The 20052-nt window shown below is 36.5% G+C and overlaps 1 protein-coding gene across 2 annotated transcripts in view; it reads right to left on the bottom strand.

Moving 5' to 3' along the window:
• Window positions 1-20052, bottom strand: part of KYNU (kynureninase) — a 127280-nt gene that overhangs the window by 96809 nt on the left and 10419 nt on the right. The window contains exons 1-2 of one of the 2 annotated variants that reach the window (XM_077861592.1): window positions 15002-15299; window positions 9252-9434 (exon numbers count right to left, since the gene is read on the bottom strand). In XM_077861592.1, coding sequence (XP_077717718.1) covers window positions 9252-9420 — 169 coding nt within the window. In that variant the 5' untranslated portion in view covers window positions 9421-9434; window positions 15002-15299. Of the gene's footprint in view, window positions 1-9251; window positions 9435-15001; window positions 15300-20052 lie in introns of those variants that run through there. The other variant, XM_077861591.1, reaches the window with a different exon arrangement.

The raw sequence follows: 20052 nt of genomic DNA, 5'->3' as shown, positions 1-20052 counted from the left end.
ATTTTATTTATTTATCTGAGAGAGAGCAAGCACAAGTAGGGGTGAAGGGCAGGGCTAGAAGGACAAGCAGACTTCCCACTGAGCAGAGAGCTCAACATGGGGTTTGATCCCAGGACCCCAACATCATGACCTGAGCCAAACCTAGTGAGCTACCCAGGTGATCCTCTAAAATGAACTTTTTATAATAAAGAAGTCAATTGTTAATGATTTTGTTTATAATGGCAATGCATACCTTTGTTATGTATGCCATAGGGGTACTATATGCACATAAAACATTAAATAAGAGTGTCAGTATGTAAAGTAATTGTAAACATTTCCTTTCAGCATTGCAAATTTCTTTTTAGATTGTTCTGTGTAATTTTAATGTTTATTATCAGATTAATAAATATTTGTTCATCAGAATAAAAAAACTAGTTTGCTAACATATTCTCTTCTAATTAAAAAAAAAATCCTTCATTTTAAATGTAGTTAGTTTTAATTGATGTTTTTCTCTTGAACAAGAAAATTCCACTTCCTTCCTATTTTCTTAAGAAGTGGCTAAAGTTTTAACATACTATGTCCATTTGATAAATCTGAGCTGAGTTTTTTGTTCATTTATTTTATACAAGGAATTTTGTTCTCAAATTTAAAGAAAAGAAAGGAAAAATTTTAAAAAGATCCTCCTCAAAGATATACAGTGTTTTCACAGATTGGTGAACATGGAATTGTTGCTGATTTTATTACATTAGTAATGGAAAGCACAGAGATTCAAGCTGTGTTTGTTTCATTTGTGTTTTGATTATTTGGAACCCTGATAATACCAAGAAGATTATAAGCAGATCATATGAATTTAGTGGATTAAAACAGTCTAATTGTAAAATTGTCTCAATCTAAACACTTGTGGCACTATTGTGTTGGGTTTTAGTTGTTATTCTTGCTGGCAATACTGAATTGAATCATGGCAATTGGGATGCTTAATTGGGATTGATGTTTAAGTCTATAAATCTCGGAGACCATACTCCTCTGGGGAACTTGGTCAAAATTTTATCAATAAACAAATAAACTCCAAGGGCACCTGGGTGGCTCAGTGGGTTAAGCCTCTGATTCTTGATTTTGTTCAGATTGTGATCTCAGGGTCTTGGGATTGAGCCCCACATTGGGCTCTGTGTCCAGCATGAATCTGTTTGAGATTCTCTTTTCCCCCCCTTTGCCCCCTGCCCCTCCCCCACTCACATTCGTGTGTGCGCTCTCAAATAAATAATAAATAAATCTTTAAAAAATAATAAACAATTAATCTCCAGATGCAAACCAATGGGAGCCAAGACTTAGTACTTTTATTATATGACACATAGAGTACTGCATTTCAAAATTCCCAAGGCCTAGTTCTGGTTCTGGTCATCAGAATGAAAAACTAGCTTGCTAACAAACTTAAAAAAAAAGAAGTTCTTTTTAAATAAATATTCTTTCTTTTAAGTATAGTTTAGATTTAGTGCTTTTCTTGAACCACAGAAAAACATTTCTTGCCTTCTCTTTTAGAGAAACTAAGACAAAATTTGACATAGAGAAGTACATTCTGACACATTGAATGTAAGTCAAATGTATTGAGTAGCATTTTAGAATCTGAGGATTTTGAAAAATAAATAATAATAAGTATACTGGGGAAGTACTTTGAAACCAGAATTTGAAATATTACCAAACTGACATTAGTTTATTTTCCTTCTACTTCTGAGGAATCTCTTAGGGCTTGCTTTCAAAGAGAGCCAGAAACTCCAAACTACCTAGTGAGTGTGAATTATAAGAATTCCAAGAGAAGCCCACTATCCTTATTTCTCTTCAGAGTTCTTGAGAGAATAACTAAGATCCTGAGAGAGAGAAAGAAGAGAGAGAGAGAGAGAGAAAGAGAAAGAGAGAGAAAGAGAGAAATCTTTTTGGTTTTCCATTTTCTTTCATTTTTGTTCTCTTTCTTGGTAACCACTGGTCAATCCTGTGACAGTGGTGGGAGTTATAGTAATAGTGGCTGCATAGGCACCCAAATCATGAAGACAGGAAAACCTTCTCTAACCAGAGGATGAATGGTTTTAAGACTGTTGGATAACTCTAATGGATTTATTCTCCCTCTGTCCTCTTGCTTCTGGGCACTGAAGGCAAGCATAGTCACAGAAAGTGCATAAAAAAGGATGAATTAAAGTCGCAGTTGTCTAGCCAGAAGAAAATAAAGATGGGCTCCTGGGAGCAGGAAATTCTTAGGCCTTATTGAGAGCTTAGAGAATGATTATATAAAGTTGTGCATGAACTTTTGAGCTCAGCCCTGCCTCAATGGACCTAACACTAAACAGTATAACAAAATTGCAAGAACTGAACCTAGATCCCGGTTGGTGGTTTATTCGATGAATAATGAATTGAGGTTTATTCAATGACTACTGAAAATATTTCTTGAATCTTCTCTCTTTTTTCACCTCCAATGCATTTACTCAGATTTTTACAATTCCTTTTAGATTTCTGCAAAAATATATTAATCATTTCTTTAATTCTATTTTTGTCCTCTTCAGTATGATCCTACATTGTTGATGAAATTAGTGACATTAATATACAAGTTTGTGGTTCCAAACTAAAATATTTTCCACAGCTATGTATAAATGCAGCAGAAATTACAGCATCCTGCAAAAAAAATACATGTGCACACACACAGATTTTCTAACTCTTCAGCAACTATGCTTTCTTTTGTTCTGTCTTTGCAAATGCTGTTCTTTCTGAGAGATAAGACCTTACTGGCCACCTCCACCATAGGGTCTGCCTATATGACTCCCACTCATACACAGAGAAATATGACAGTCCCTGCTTTTAGGGAGCAAATAGTAAAATACAAAAGGAAAGACAAAGTGAGAAGTCCATGGGATTGCAGTATACAAGTATAATGAGGAGTTCAAAGTATCTATGAAATTAAATTTTTTTTAAAGATTGTCTTAATTTTTTAAAAGATTTTATTTATTTATTCTTGAGAGAGAGACAGAGACAGAGACACAGGCAGAGGGAGAAGCAGGCTCCACGCAGGGAGCCTGATGTGGGACTTGATCCCGGGTCTCCAGGATCATACCCTGGGCCAAAGGCCAGTGCTAAACTGCTGAGCCACTCGGGCTGCCCTAAAATTAAACTTTTAACTGAGAAATACTCTTATTTGTTTTACTTTTGGAAATCAGATATAAAAGTCATTCTTAAAATCACATAGTCATAAATATGTCATTTTAAAGCTGGATAAAGCCTTTATTTAACATGCCAGCTTCCATTAAAGATTCTATTATGCTGAAAAGCATACTTTCCTACATTTCATTCACTGATACCTCACACTTGTCACTAACTTCTGAGCCTAACAATAGTTGAACTGAAGAGGCTCTTTTCTATTACATGGAAGTCCTGGAGACAAACTCAAGCATGGCAGTTTTCTATGCCAATTTTATCTAACAGGATAAATATCACAAAGTCACGGTAATAGTAGATCTTTGGATAGCACTCAATTTAACTTATTAAAGTTGGCTGACAATTTACTCATCTTTCCCGGATATGTGATAAAACTGAAAGAGGGAAATATTGATAGGAGTGATAGGAGTGATAGGAGTACTGTTGAAATAACTTTCTAGGCCCAAGATGGCACTGCTCCTGCCCAGGATGGCACATCAGCAAACCAAAACATAGGTAAGTTTCCTATTCCTAATAATGTTGTGTGTGACCAGAAAGATAGAATATAGTGTCAGCCCATCCTCGAATGCTAAGCCAATGCTGGACTCTACACTTCTTTCCTTATTCCCTCCTTCCCCAAACAAGTTTGACTACAGGGCCCCAGCAAATCAGATATTTTCTACTTTTCTTTGTTCTTTGTTCCTTGTCCTATAAAAGCTTATTGCCTCCCACCCCATTGTTCAGTTGCCTGGACCCCAGGGAATGGAAATTGCTAGCTTTGGGAAGTGTTACATAAAGTGTGTATCATCTAAATCATCTTCTTTAATCATTTTAAAACAACTCTGTGTAAAAATACTCTCAAATATTATTTACTGGTAAGGACATTCTCTGATTTAATGACCTTCTATATAGAGCAAAGTAGCAGCAGTTTTGGTAGGTTACTGGCCACTTGGAGGGTGCGGGTGGAAAAAAAGAGTAAAGTATTGGGTTTGTGATGATGGTGTCAAACTATATACATTTACTGAATTGTGCACTTGAAATGCTGAATGACAGAAGTCAGACAGAGAAAGACAAATAAATACTGTACGATATCACTTATTTGTGGAATCAAATAAATGGATGAATGAATGAATACATAAAGTGAACTCATAGACACAGAGAACAGATTGGTGGTGGTTGCCAAAGATGCAGCGTGAAAGGTAGCCAAAAGAGGTGAAAATAGTCAAAAGGTACAAACTCTCAGTTTTAAGATAAATAATCCTGGAGTTATCTTGTAGGGCATAAAACAAAGTGGATTCTATAGTATGGTAGATCACAACTCAATTGAGTAATTTCTTCTTCTTTTCTTTTCTTTTTTTTTAAGTAAGCTCTGTGCCCAACGTGAGGCTTGAGCTCATGACCCCGAGATCAAGAGTCACATGTTCTACCAACTAAGCCAGCCAGGTGCTAATAACTTTTTAAAAAGTAATAGCTTTGAATTGAGAGAAGTGGAGCAGGAGTCACAAAATTTGGAATCCATTTCTGGTTATACCGTCTGGTTACGTGGACTGAGCAAATTCACTTAAAATTCCTTAAAGAAAACGAGTTGTTGATATATCTGAGTCTTAAAAAAATTAAAATCAATTAAAAAATAAAATGCATAGGAGCAGTAAATCTCACGCACAGAGAGAAAATTAAAACTTAAGAAAAGCAAATGACCAAGGAGTTTATACAAAACAAATGTCAAGCACTGGATTAAGATACGCAAATTCAAAGAAGGAAGGAAAAATGTTTGATTAGCAAATGAGCAAAGATGTCAATGAGACAAGAGCCTTTATTTCTGAAGGGCATGTATATAGAAGTGGAAGTCAGTCTGGTAACTTGACAAATAGACATATTTGTTATGTCTATTAAGTATCTTAAGTTGTTTATTAAGTTATCTATTAAGTTGTCTATTAAATCAAGTTACCATAAAACATTTGTTTTGTATCTCTGCAAAACCAATTTATCTTATGGAACTATCCAATATCCTCCCAGAGATTTAGGAATAAGTATATTCTAAATAGGAATAATTTCAAGAAATTTAGACAGGTCCTTTCCAATATTTATGTCTTTGCATGTTTCTTCATTTTTCTTTGTACATGCATTGGAATATGCGTGTGTGTGTGTGTGTGTGTGTGAGTTATTTTGGGGGTATGGTCTTTAGAACAATGTTGAACATAAGTGCAATACCAGCTGAATACAAATAATCTTGATCCTTTTCTTTAACAACATCTCAAAACTATCTAGGAGTAGAAAAAAAAAAATAAAACTAGACTTCTTTTGCTAGAACTTTCTCTTAGAAACCCCGAGGAAACATTATATTTAATGATAGAATACTGGAAATGCACAAGCTGTGCCTACAGCCTTCCCTTGGAATCTTTAAAGCCTATATTGGGAGTCATGATCCTTTCATTTGTTCAAAACTTGTTTATTTATGCTCTTTGCTTTTCATTATTCAGAGTTACCAAAGAACATTTGTCCTTAGCGTTATGTTAGTCTCTTGCATTAATTTGAGAGGCAATACCATTTTTGGATGTTCCTGGAAGGTTTTATTGTTAATTATTTATATATTTATAATAATAAATAATAATGTATTACACATATTATTTATTTATTATTTATATATTGATGATGATGATGATCATGATGATGGATTCTTATCTGTCAAAAAGAAAGGGGGAGGAAATTTGCACACCACCTGCCTCTGAGCCTGGTGAACTTTGTCCCCCCCGGGGTCGTCTTCACCTCTGTAATCATGAGGTTCACTTCCTCACCTCATTCTTGTCTCTGCTCAGGTGTCAGCTCATCAGGGTTTCCTTCCCAGATGGCCCTGAGTAAAAGAACGTTACTCACACCCTGGCAGGCCTCACAGCACTTAGAGCACTGCCTGAGAGTAGAGTATACATCACATTGTTTTTATTTTCTGTCTCCTTATACTAGAATAAAAACTCAAATATGTGATAACTTTGCTCTTTAGTTCACTGATAAACTGTTCTGAGAATAGTGTCTTGAAGAGAGTTAAGTGCTTAATAAATACTTGTTGAAAGAATGGATCCTTGCAAAGGAAAAATCACCTAGAGGGAGTGTAGTGAGAATAAGAATTAACTGATTATCTCTCTGTAGCATCATCCTAAGTGATCTAAAACAGATGAGTGGGGTCCCCTCAAAGTCCCTGATTTAGTTATTCTGGTTTGGGATCCAAGAACTTGCACATTCCAGTAAATTCCCTGGTAATCCGCTTTGGGCTGCTCAGGAACCCACAGACTTTGACAATAATGAATTTAGAAGAACTCCTGTGGTTAAAGACGTCTATTTTGACATCATTCAAAACTATATTTTTTAAACAGATAAATTGTTCAGATTTTTTATTAAATCAATTCATTTTCCTTCTCTTTACATTGCATTAAGAATCAGGAATAATTTGGGGCACCGAGCATCTCAGTCGGTAAGTATCTGCCTTCAGCTCAGGTCATAATACCAGGGTTCTGCTAAGCAAGGAGTCTGCTTCTCCCTCTGCCCCTCCCCCCTGCTAGTGCTTTGTCTCACTATCTCAAATAAATAAACAAAATCTTAAAAAAAAAGAATCAGGAATTTTTATCCTAGATTGTAATTTTTGTACTTCCTATTAAATATCTAATTAAACAAATATTATAATGGTAATCAGGACACTAGAGTCAACACTTAAGTCTAATGAAGTCATTATATATATAATGCTATTTTTACCTGGGTTCTGATTAAATTATCTTAACTCTTGGTAAAAGAGTCCTGTCTTGAACCAGTATTAAAAATCTCTATTGAAGTCAAAAGTCTGTATTAAAGAGGCAAGGAAACTAAACCTGCTGGCCTTTTCTTAGGCTCACTTAACATAATCTCATTTTCATGCTCAGCACGTCCCTATAGGTTCTGGAGCAGTGTTTGAGCTTTCCACATGGAGGAACTTTGGTTCTGAGAGGCTGCTTGCTTCTTAAACTCACACAGCTAGAGTTAGAGCAAGAAGTCACAGCAATCTCAGACAACAGTGCCTCCCTGGACAAACAGGATGGACTTTGTTAATTGTCTTTCAAATCCATTGAGCCATGGAGAGATGGGACAGAAAGGAAGTTCCAAGACAGAGAGGAATGTGAAAAGGTAACTAATATTTTGTGGCATGCAAGTAACTCAGCATGAGAATGAAGTCACGTTAGTCAATGAGTCTTAGGTTCAGTAACAGAAAAAGTGATAAATTCAAATAGGGTTTTAACTTTCCCTGTACCCCTTCAACAGTCTTGAAATTCAGGGCTGAGCCCTCCTTCCTTCTATTATATAGAAGAAAGGCACCTTAAGAAAAGTAAGACAGACATAGAAACCAAAACCCCCAAGTACATCACCTCTCATGTGCAGAAGTAGTCATTGTTCGGGTGTATCTGGATGTGCCCATTATTCAGCCTCATTTCCCAAAACAGCCCAAGCTGCAGCCACACTAGGCCACCGGCCACTTTCTCTCCCCGGTGCTGGAGTCATGTTTTTCTTTCCCCCTGTAATACCATCATCTGTCCTCACTGGATAGGTCTTGTTAGTATTTTTGTTTGCTTACTTTGCTACGTCTGCTTTTCCTATCATTCATGAAAAGGAATATAATTATTATTATTTTTTTTAAATCTTGAGGCAATTACAACTTCCAATAAATCTCATAAAGTTGTAGTGTCCTAATTCTTGATTTATAGTTCTTGTTGCATGTTCTGAAGGCCACCTAAAGCTCTGTGGTACTCTCAGGCTTCTGCTGTCGCCTCCAGGCTAGGAACCCATCAAATCTCCCAGGCAGCCCATGGGCTGGAGAACATATTGGGGCAGGGTCACCAGAGCTGACTGGTCTCAAGAGGGCCGTGGGTATTTCAGGGGACTTCCACCCTGTGTGCTGCATGTCACCAGGCAACCTTCTCTCATATCATTGAAACAGTATCCCTAGACTTACCTTCTTCATTTTTCACATATAAAGTTCTTTTGATCCCTTAAGATTTAAATCAAAGTGTCCTTTCATTCTAGATTCTCGAAAGACCTAGATTTTTTTTCTGTAGATGTAAGTTCCTTTCACTTACCTCATTTTATTAGGTCATAGAGCTGTCATTTATATCAATGTCTACCTCAGTTGATATTAAGAAACTTTAAATTGGATATAGGTCTATCTCTTATTTTATCCTTTTATAATTTCACAGAGCAACTTCCTGGGCTACATAATAACATATACACCAAATAGGACAGATGTGTGACCCAATCTCATTCTAAAATTATATTAGCTGATGCTTTTGGATTATGAGTATCCAAAATTATACCTGCCTCACTTAATCTAAAGAAAACTGAAAGTTAAACTGTATTATAAAGTATCTGAAAACCATTTTGGTGGATCAATTCTATTCAATCTCATGTAAAATGGAGCAAAGTCAAATATTTAAAAGTCATTATTTTTTATATCTGTACTATTTTTTTTTAAAGTAGGACATCCCCCAAACTAGGAACAGAGTCAGCTTCTGACATTATTTAAAAGACAACAATGCAGTATTGCCTTTCTTAGCTATTGATTGTTTCTTTCTTTCTTTTTTTTTTGTCTTATACTTGCCATCTTTACTTACAGCACAAAGATGGTTATTCACATAACATCTTAATATATCCAAATCCCAAAATAATATTGCCTCTAAGACACATATCATGTTATAATAAACTAAGTGCCACAAAATAAGAGATATTCTAATACTGTATTGAAAAGAAATTGTTTTGAGCTCTAAGTTCTTAAAGAACAAGTAAATGCGTCTGCCTATAATTTTCAATCAGTCACTCTATTGTTCAAAGAGGTAGATGACAGTATAAAAACCCTGTACGTATTTTATTCAGAAGAAGAAAAGGAACATAAAGAATCTGAAGCTAAGGTAGGCTGACAGGTTGATTTAGTAGCACCAAGGAACTTGCTGTTTTTTAGTCATAATTACAATAGCTCTATTATATAACAGAACAATGATTTCAAAGATTTATGATAAACATGTGTGTGAGCAAAAATGAATTAATAAATTAATTAAGAAAAATAAAATCCTTTTCAGTGTTCTTACTTGCAGGTAGATCTTGCATTTTGGGGATATGAAAATGCTCCTTGAAGTGCCTCAGCTTATCTTCTTCATCAAGGCGGAGGGCAACCCTCTCATCTGTTGGGTGACATCTAAGTTCAGATGCGATGCGTTGCACTGTGTCAGCTGGTAACTCAAGTGGTAAAGGCTCCATTACAAGTTGTTTCTCTAAAAATGAAAAGAATTAAAAATAATTTAGCCACCATCCTTTTTTTCTGTAGAAAATTAGCCTTTTAGGTAAAGAACCTTTTGTCTTAAATAAGAGTCTCATCTTCCCAACCTCAGAAATAATGTAATTAATCAAACAGCACTAAACTTCATGTTTGAGTTTTACTCACGTTTGAAATAAAGAAAATGATAGTAACTTAGAGATGTTGAAAGGAATAAATTAGGTAATGGTTGTCAGGACAGAGTAAGATCATAATAAATGTTAGCTCTTTTCATTTTTATTTTTTGGAAAATGGATCAAATTAGTGACTTTCAAACACATATAATTTCATCACCTTTTCCTCTAGATGTCTTACGAGGGGGAAAAATAAAGATGCTTTTGTGAAAAGTGCCCCACCTAATTTATCCTTCTCGCTGTTCTATTTCCACTCCACTATTTTAATCCCAGTGGTTCTTGGATCATAGTTTTAGAATTAAGGAGATATATATACACTAGAACCTTAATAAAGTCTTTATTGCGAATGCAAACAGTATTGATAAAAAAAGTAACTTTACCTTAAATAATGTTAATAATTTTTGCCATGTGAAGACCAAAGAGCTCTTCCTGTTACTGATAATGAAAAACTTATCTTTCAAAACTATACATTCCATCTTAGAACAAAGCAGGACCCTGTAATATTCTCTGAAACTACATTTTGCTTTGTTTAATCATCATTTAAAATTTTTCACAATTTTGGAAAGAAAACTTAATTTTCTGGAGGGAAAAAGTAACAACAGAAATTTAACTACACATTCTTAAACTTTACCCAAGCTTTCTTTATATTGATTTATTTCTATTTCCCGAAGTTTTAGTTTTTTTGAAATTGAGAAAGAATAGTATTAGAGAAGAAAAATTTTCTCAGGTAGCTTGATCTACAAATTCATACTTTTGTGGCTTCACTTACACACCCCTCCATTACTCCAAACACTTGTTGAACACCAACCATGTAGCTCTAAGCACTGATGGAAGAGCAGTGTAAAAGATGGAGTATAAGTAATAAATTTTTAGAGTTTAATTTTTAGCGGAAAATGGAAAATATGATTAAACAACATAATTTCAGAGTTTCAAGAGCTGTGAGTAAAAAAGAAAAAAAAAAGCAGAATAACGGGATAGTCAAGAGGATATGGAATGACTTCCATGGCAAGGGCGAGGGTACCTCTCTGAGGCAGGGATATCCATGCATATCTGAATCATATTATGGATCAAACATGTGAAGACCAGGAAGAGATGACAGAAAGTAGAGAGATCCTGAGGTGGGGATCGGCTTGGCCTGATCAGCTAAGGCACTAGGGAAGTATGAGGCAGGGGCAGAATTATGAAGAACTTTGAAGCCAGAAAGGAATTTGGATATTTTTCCAAGTTTAATGGGAAATTGCTGGAGTATCTTGAGTAGGAAAGTGATAGGATGTAATTTTACATGAAGTAAAAATCACTTTTTCTACTCTCTGATGAGTTAGAAGGACTTGAAAAAGATAGGCAAATTCAGGCTATTACTAAAATTTTCCAGGGAAAAATGATGGTGGATTAAATGTGATGAGGAGAAAAGCAGAGAAGTGTGTGGATTCATTATATATTTTGGGGGAAAGGTAGATAGATTTTCTCTGGTGAGGGGTCTGTGGAAATAGGTTCAAAGTAGTCAAATAAGAAATACTTAGAGAAGAAACATTGTAAGGGGGGAAATCAAAGTTCTATTTAGGATACAAAGTTTGAGGTAGAAATAACAAACTGGCTATTGGATGTTTAGATATGTAGCTCAGAAGAAAATTAGATCACAAGATATAAGCTCGATATTTTCCAACTCGTAGACTATACTTAAAGCCTAGAAATCCTGAGAACCAACTAAAACTAACAGAGATGAGGCTCTCAGACCTCAGTTCAATCATCTACTTCTACTTACCACCCTCCTGTCTCTCACTCCGACCATCACACTTTTGGCAATAAAGAGTTGCACATACAATGCCAGTAAAACAAGCATGCTTCCCATTCTCTAAACTTGAATTCTACTTATATATCTGACCTCTTCCTTTCTCAGTTGCCAGTGGTCTCCCCTGGTAAGCTATTCTGTACATTCTCATATAAGGATACTGAGCTTGATCTGAGCATGTGTTTAGCTTTGATGCCTATAATAGCTCCCAATTGCTCCAATCCATGTTTTTGTACAAAAGTCAATGATTTCAACATTGATGTTGGTTGTTCTTTCAGTTTCTGACCATACTAAATTATCTGTCTCTTTCATGAAACTTTCTATCTCTGATTTTTCTCATGTCATTTCCTTTGCCTAAAATGTTCTACTTCCCTTTCTACATATTTACATCCTAGTCCCCTTCAAAGCTCTAGTTCAAAGGCTACTTTTCCCCCCTCTCCCCTGAGGCCCTCATGTGTCTCAACTAAAAGTAGTTTTTCCCCCTCTGGATACCTGTAACAGTTAAGAGCACACCTTTACTCATGAGTAATGAATCCTGCCAGACACTATTATTTTTTTAGATGCCTCTATGGTTGGGAAAGCTGAAATATGTTGCCATGCCTACAACTTGATTCTGCCTAGGTTCCCACCTATTGCCTTCTGATGAAATAATCTGCCTTTTGAATAGAGATAACTATGTCTCCGCCACTGATTGTTAATATGAAGTGATTTCAGCAAAATTAAGAATCAACTTAGTTATGCAATGGCAGGGGATCAAACAGCTGTCTCCTGAAAGGTGACAGGAGCAGCCAGTCTGGAGAGTCACTGAATCCTTCCATGCAACAAAGTGTGTGTAAGGTGGAAGGCCCCTACGGAATTGGCTGTCCTGAGAATCCCATGAGTTGTCTTCTGCCTACTAAGTGTGTTTTTACTATAAACCCCTTACTTATGGTGGCTTAATTGAGTTGCTAGTCTACCCTACTGAACTATATATATTCTACCTGGAGACCTAAATCTTGTATATCTTTGTAGCCATTCCATTCCTGAGCAGTGGTTTTTAGGGAGAGTGTTCTCCTAAAACATCAACTTAATAAGAATGCACAAATAGCTTGATTTCACACAATTGATGACTATTCATAGAGGGATATCTTTCTTACGCCAATCACATGAAAATTAATTCAAAAAACATTTTCAATGAGACTAAGAATCAAGAGATCTTGCCTTATATCTAGGAATGTCTCTTGAGAGTCAGAACTTTGAGGGTTCATTGATCTTGACTATAAACTCTGAATGGGTTCCCTACATAAATATACAAATTAGCTTGCTACCATCATATTTCCAATAAAGTCCAATCTTCTTTACTTAAAAAGTTATTAATATTAATTCTTTACCTTTTTTGTATTTGTTTCTTATTTAATCCATATAGCAATCTTGTAGGATCAGAATAATTTTCTTCCACTTCCAGAATAAACTCTGGAATCAACAGTGTAGAACAAAAAGATAAGAGAAGGATAAGAAAGTCCACTGTTTGGGATTGCACTTCACTTGAGGAACTGAGTCAACCGTGCTCGTCTTTGGCACGGCATGTGGGTAGAATGTACAAACAGAATTCCTGGACCTCTTATTTTATTTTTCCTTTTATCTTTCCTCATGATTTTTAAAAAATATTTCTTTGGCTCATTATCTCTTTTTTTCCCTAACTTCCTTCTTTATTTTTCAGCCTTGTACTACATCTGCAAAATACAGCAGGCATGAATCTATCTACTCTTAGTAATCAATCCTTCCAATCCAGTCCCAGCCAGGCAAAGGTTAAAGACTGCTCCCACTTGTGGGCCTGTCACACACAGCCCAGAGGTCACAACTCACCTGCACTGATAGTGAGATATTTGCTGGTGAAATAGTCTTTTGGGGCAAACACACCTGGTTTCACCTGCCAAACTGCACAGCAGAGACCAGAAGTGAATACAGTCCTCAGTGCCCACAATACCAGAGTGCTCTCACTCCAGGGAAGCAATGTATTAATTCATAGTAATTGCTGCTTCATTCTGCACTCACCCTGCCAGCTAAGACAATCAATGTTCCACAAGCCATAATTCTATGCCTTGTGTAGGTTTCCCATTTCCAAATAAATTGACATGCTTTTGGGCACCTGAATGGCTCAGTAGGTTGAGCATCTGCCTTCCGCTCAGATCATGATCCCAGCGTCCTGGGATGGAGCCCCACATGGGGCTCCCTGCTCAGTGGGGAGTCTTCTCCCTCTTCCTCTACTCCTCTTCCCTGCTCATGCTCTCTCTCTCTCTCAAACACATTTTTAAAAAAAAATTGACCTGCTTTTATTTTGAAATAAAAAAAAAGGCAATCCAAATTTTAAAAACTCCAAAGCATATTTAATTTTAATTTTGTTAAAAAGGTGGGTATATATACACATTTGTTCTTAGGCAAGTCACCTAACTTCTCTCTGCTGCATATTATATAAAACTAAGTTCTACTTTCTTCAGAGGATCATGGTTAGAATCAAATGAAATTAATTAGGTAAACTCCTTTATAAAGAGATAAAAGATATGCTTATAATACCTTTTAATATTAATGCCTTATAGTGGTAATTGCCATTTTTACCCTAAATTGCTTTTGGAATTTTTGTAAATTGTGTCTGTCAGTTTTATTAGGCAGCTGTAACATTAAAGCTAAAACTTTTATAAAAAAATTGGAATTCAGGATCTTCTAGTCACCTGTGGGTCTAAGTTTAAATAGTTAAATAAATGACTATGAACACTCAGTGGTTAATGTTTACACAGTTTCAGGTTTCATACCTGAAATGAGCAGATTATACACAAGTTCAAAGTTTAGAACCTGGCAAGGCAAACTATAAAGAAAATGCAAAGCTTTTCACTGAGAAAGGAAACATCACTTAATACATGCACACTGAGCAGTATTCTTTACATTATTGTTCACTGTGGCAACTGTATTTCATATCAAGGATTATATGAATTACATGTTGAGCAGCACATTAATAAGATCAACACGTTTGCTCTGTCACTACCTAAAACACCCCACCCTCCTCAAAACAAAAGCAGAAAAGGAAAAAAAAAAAAAAACTTTTTCAGCTATTTAAAAAAGTATATCAACTTTCCATTCTTAGGCAAATATTTCATAAAAAGAAAGAGGAAGAAACTCTGCTTAGGAAATAGACATTTTCACTTCTCAAAATATTGAAGGTGACTAATAGTATCATACGACAATGAATGGCCAGAAAACATAGGACCTAATACTCATGTAGAGATCTGAATTTTTTTCATTTAACCTCAAATAACTAAGAATTAACTTTAATTAGTCAGATGTAACCATCTTTTACTAAATGAATTGCATAATGCAATTGACAGCAGTTCTTCTTCACTACATTGGTCAAGTTCTCTTTATTTAACCCAACATGTTAAAGAGGGCGGAGGCATTAGGAGATTGTGACATTTCTATGAAGACAATTTGGAGAAATAAAAAGAGAAGAAGCTGGTAGAAGAAACCTCTAAAACATTATAACAAGGATTCTAGCAGAGAGAACTTTCCTTTGGAAAAATCACAGACTGTATATCGGTGTACGGAGTGTATTGTCAGCGTCTCTGTGCTTACCAGCTAGGTTTCCGATGATGTGGTCCACAGCTTCCCGTCTCCTTTAAAGAAGAGAAATCTCTTAGGATTTCTTTAAAAACTTATAGGTCAGAATTCAGTGTGAGAAATTCAGGGTACTTCTACTCAGACTCCACCCAGTGGGGAATTTTTAAGCTAACTTTAGTTCCGCCCATCTCTTTAAACTGATAGTGAACCTCCAGTCACTGACAAGTGTCTAAGCAAAATGCTGCTCTTACTCTCTCTGTCAAACACGTGGGGCTTCTTTGGTGAGCTGACTTCTAAGAAGCTCTGCCCTTTAGACTCTAAATATTTCCTTGCCTTCCAACTGCTTAGAACTTTGGGCACCTGACCATATATCCTATAATGATCTTACTGAGTAAATACAACATCCTTGTTTGTGTGTGAGCTGAACCAATGAGTTTGCCCAGAAGCCCAATTCCAAAGTTGACTGTCTTCTTGCTTTAGGCTCTGGAACATACTAAGGACTTGAAAAGTTTTTTCTCAACTCTGGAAATAAGTGAATCTTGGATTTTGAGGTTATGCCCTGTGGTCAAATGCATTGTGAGTTTCTAGTCCAGAGGCAGAGTTTGATGTTTAACAGACGAACATTTATGTTTGTTTTATTTTTTGAAAGATTTTATTAATTTATTCATGAGAGATATATGTCTCTCATACATGTGAGAGAGGCAGAGACATAGGCAGAGGGAGAAGCAGGGATCATGCCCTTGAGCTTCCTTGAGCCAAAGGCCGATGCTCACTACTGAGCCACCCAGGTGCCCCAACGGATGAACATTTTAGTCAACAGTTTTAAAATAGGTTCTCAATTCTAGAATATACTTTATTGCCCAATGGGTACATTTGAAAAACCTCTACATTATCAATTTAGTCATTTACAAGACAATCAAGGAAAAAAGAGAGTTTGACCATAAAGTGGAAAGTAGCCTGGAAATTTCATGAATGCAAATTATTCCTTTGGAATAATGGTCTATTGTTCCACTTCTGTTATCTTTTTATGCTTATCAAAGGGCTTGGATCTTTGGGTGAATATAGTCTTTTAGGTATAAAATCAAAGAGTAAAGAGTTTCAGAGATTGGGCCTGAATAATTGAATCCTTTTTGTATACATGCCTTTGCCTTTTTGAGCACCCAAAACAGACCAGGTAAAGCCTTATTTGACTCAATCATCGCTACCCTGTGTTCACTGTATAATTCAGGACAATTTACCTAACCCTCCCTGAAGCTCGGTACCCCATCTATCAAATGGACCTAAAACTGCCTTTCTCAGAAGATTACTAAAATATAAAGCAAAGCATGTAGAAAACTAGAATACCAAGACATATAAGTCCGTAAGTGACACATTCTTTTCTTTACCCCAAATTAATCAGGCAAAAAAGTATTACCCTCCAGTCTTCAAAAGAGGGAAGTAAAGCACATTAAATTAATTTAATACAAGTAATTGAACAAAGAAAAGAAAATATATTTTATTTCATCAATCTTACCTTTACAATAATCCTACAAAGTGAGTACTGTATCCTTATTTTATTAAGTTGAAAGAGTAAAACAGTGAATCCAGTCTGGATGTCTCAAATTTTGTATATTTTTTTGTTTTGTTTATTTCTTGGGCTGTAAAAACTTTGTAAGATTTGATAGGTTCTAATATCCAGGAAGTGAGCCTGGCCTGGAGTATGTATAATTTTTGGTAAAGAATCACAGTCCTTTAACTATTGACTATATATACAGATATAGAAATAGAGCTACAGAGATATCAAGGTCTTATTTTCTCAATGATTTTTCTAAAATCTTTGATAGTAGTGTTAGAAACCATCAAAATATTAATCTGCCCTATAATAAGATTCCCTGCCATTCTCCGCACAGGAAGGTGATCTTGCCTGAAACAATCCTTTCTTTTCCTTTTCTAGTAACTTTCTAGCCTCATCCTCCTTTTCATAAAAACTCCATTTTGGGGATCCCTGGGTGGCGCAGCGGTTTGGCGCCTGCCTTTGGCCCAGGGCGCGATCCTGGAGACCCGGGATCGAATCCCAGGTCGGGCTCCCGGTGCATGGAGCCTGCTTCTCCCTCTGCCTGTGTCTCTGCCTCTCTCTCTCTCTCTCTCTCTGTGACTATCATAAATAAATAAAAATTAAAAAAAAAACCTCCATTTTGTATAATCCCTAAAGCTCCCTTCTACTTGCTAGATGGGAGGCTGCCCAATTCATGAATCCTTTGATCATTCTAATTAGTTCAAATTTACTCTGTGGGATCTTGCTTTTTAATACCACTGTTAAAGAACCTGCTTGGAGCTCTAAGCTACATTCCTATTACTTATGTTTTGTAAATATCTTTTTAAATTTGTTACCTCCTGCTAAAATGCAAGATTCAACTAAGTAAATTTTAAAGATCTTACTGGCTTTATTTCAACAGTTCATGAATTAGGCAGCACCCAACCTAGCAGATTCCTAGGAGCTCTACAAAATGAAAGACTCCTAGGAAGAAGGAAACAAGAACAAGCATGTTACCCTAGATTTAAAAAGCAGATTGCTTATGACAAGGTCACTTTCTTTTAAGGCATGGCATGGGTTTTCAGGTAGATTACTTGATTATTCCTCTGGTGATTCTTGATTGACTGGTTTAAGATTCCATTTCTAGGAAAGCCAAAACTGTAAGTCCCAGTTTGATGCCATGGGGCAAAGCATAAATGACTCTATTTTGGATTTTGTTATCTTGTTTTTAACACTTCATTCATTTAAACAATATATATGTTAAGCATATTCTTTGCATCGGGCACAAAACTAAATGCCAGGGATGTTCTGTCCTAAAAATATAAAGGAATTGTGAAATATCAAGCCATGGAGGGAGTGGTGAATACAAGGTCCACTGCAGGGCCAGCTGTGGAGGGAAAAGAAAGAACTGATTGAACTTTCCTTTTTTCTTTTTTTGGAAAAAAGGAAGAAGAAATGTGTTGCCAGGATAAGCAGTTGTATCAGTGAAGTTGTCTACTAATTTCCATATAGATCATCTTGCCTATAACATGATAAATATCTAAAAGGTAGAGACTTTATTTTACCTTCCTTAGCACCTTATCCATCAAGTGAAGCTAAAGAAATAAGTTAAATTAGCTACTTTAAAAAAAAAAAATGATTCAGTTTCTTCCAACAAAATTGGTGATTAGGGATTGCCAGTGCCAGGCAAATAGTATACTTCAATGGGTGTTTGCTGTATTATTTACCAAGTTAAATTCAGTGAACCAATTGTTTCTATAAGAATCCTAGGCTACACCTTCAACTATGACATTATTTTAAAAAATATTTTTTCTAAGATTTTATTTATTTATTCATTACAGACCCAGAGAGAGAAGCAGAGACATAGGCAGAGGGAGAAGCAGGCTCCATGCAGGGAGCCCGATGTAGGACTGGATCCCTGGGACCCCTTCGGCCCTGAGCCGAAGGCAGATGCTCAGCTGCTGAGCCACTCAGGCGTCCCCCACTATGACATTCTAATGCTAACTGTTCCATGAGTAGAAATGGGTGATGAGATGGGACACAGAGCTGCTCAGTGGCCAATCCAGGTCCTATTATTAATAAAAGTGTTCTGTAGACGTGAAAGAAAACCTCAACCTCAGGAACCAGTTGGGGAATGACTGCAGGAGTCAGACCTTGCTGCCGCAACACAGGCAGCTGTGGTATAAGGATGATCTTGAGCTGTAGGTACTTGAAAGACAGTAAGTACAGGGAGAGGCTTCTCTGAACTCCCTTATCTGCCAGAAGAAGATCCCTCAAAAGGAATTTAGTTGTCATCAATCCCCTCCCTGGGAGTTTCCTCAACCAGGGAAGATTGACTCTTGTTACAGGGAGGGGACTAGAAGTCAGCACCACACCACACCCAGAACAACTTTGTCATTATCCTGTCTCTTACCTGTACTTGTAAGGGCCCATTCATCTTTCCTAATATCCGTTTAATCCCCATTTACTAAGAGGCTTACATCTCTCCTCCTCTTTACCTTTTAAGATGGTATTTAATTCTGAATCTAAGCCACCCATGGGAGTTACTCATTTTTCCCTGAGTATCTCCCATGTACACATGAAGCATTCGTGTTAATAAACTTGTTTTTCTCTTGTCAATCCTTCTATTATAGGGGTCCCACCTATGAACTCAGAAGGGTAGAGGAAGAATTATTTTTTCCTTCCCTATAGTATGTAGAAACTTTCTAATTAATCTATTTTGAAAATAAAAGTTTTAGGATCTCAATCATCACTTCTGTAGAGGTAGACTTGTAGCTCTGAGTTGTTATTAGGACTCTTTCCTGGGTGTTTTAAGCGCAACAAAATACTCTGAGAGGAACCTATTAGCTTCCTTCTCTCTGTTCTCTTCTGTCTCTCTTCTTTCCTCATCCCACCGTCCTGCACACTTAGACTCTCCCCCCTTCCTCTTGGGGTTAACCAACACAACAATCTTTCTCAAAAGCCAGGTCAGGATGTTCTCACCAAGCAATTTCTATTCGGAAGCCAAGGAATGCAGAATCTTCTTTATATGGAAAGAGGAAAATATATAGGACAGCACACACATACACACCTAAAAATCTCTCTCCTCCGTTCTTTCCTTTCCCCTCTTCTTCTCCCCTCCTCTTTCCTTCCTTACCTTTACTTTCTCCTCTCCTCTTTCCTTCTGTCTTCACTTCTCTTCCCTCCCCCTTCTCATTCCCTCCTCCTTCTCTCCTCTTGTTATAGGATTTTTTTTCTTTTGGTGTCTGCTGTTCTTGGTCTTATTGCTTCTTAGAATGAAGAATGGTGGGCAGTAAAGCAAGACTTATTGAGTGAGTGATAGTAAAGCAAAGTTTATTGAGTGCTAGTACAAAGCGCCCAAAGAGACAAGGGACCCAAGAGGGTTGCAGATTTGGTTTTTAGATCTAGGTTTTTTTATGGACTTGTTGATGGACTGTTTTAATCTGACTAACGCTCTATCCAAGTGTCTGTCATCCAATAAGGTTTTTGTCACATAGGAAAGGGTGGAGGGCTCCTTCCAGGGTGGTGTAAAATCCTTTTAAGGGTGGTTTCC

The sequence above is a fragment of the Canis aureus genome, chromosome 20 (assembly GCF_053574225.1).
Source record: "Canis aureus isolate CA01 chromosome 20, VMU_Caureus_v.1.0, whole genome shotgun sequence".
In the NCBI taxonomy this organism is placed as follows: domain Eukaryota; kingdom Metazoa; phylum Chordata; class Mammalia; order Carnivora; family Canidae; genus Canis; species Canis aureus.
Note: the sequence above shows the minus strand (reverse complement) of the source record. Positions and strands in the feature narration are given on the sequence as shown.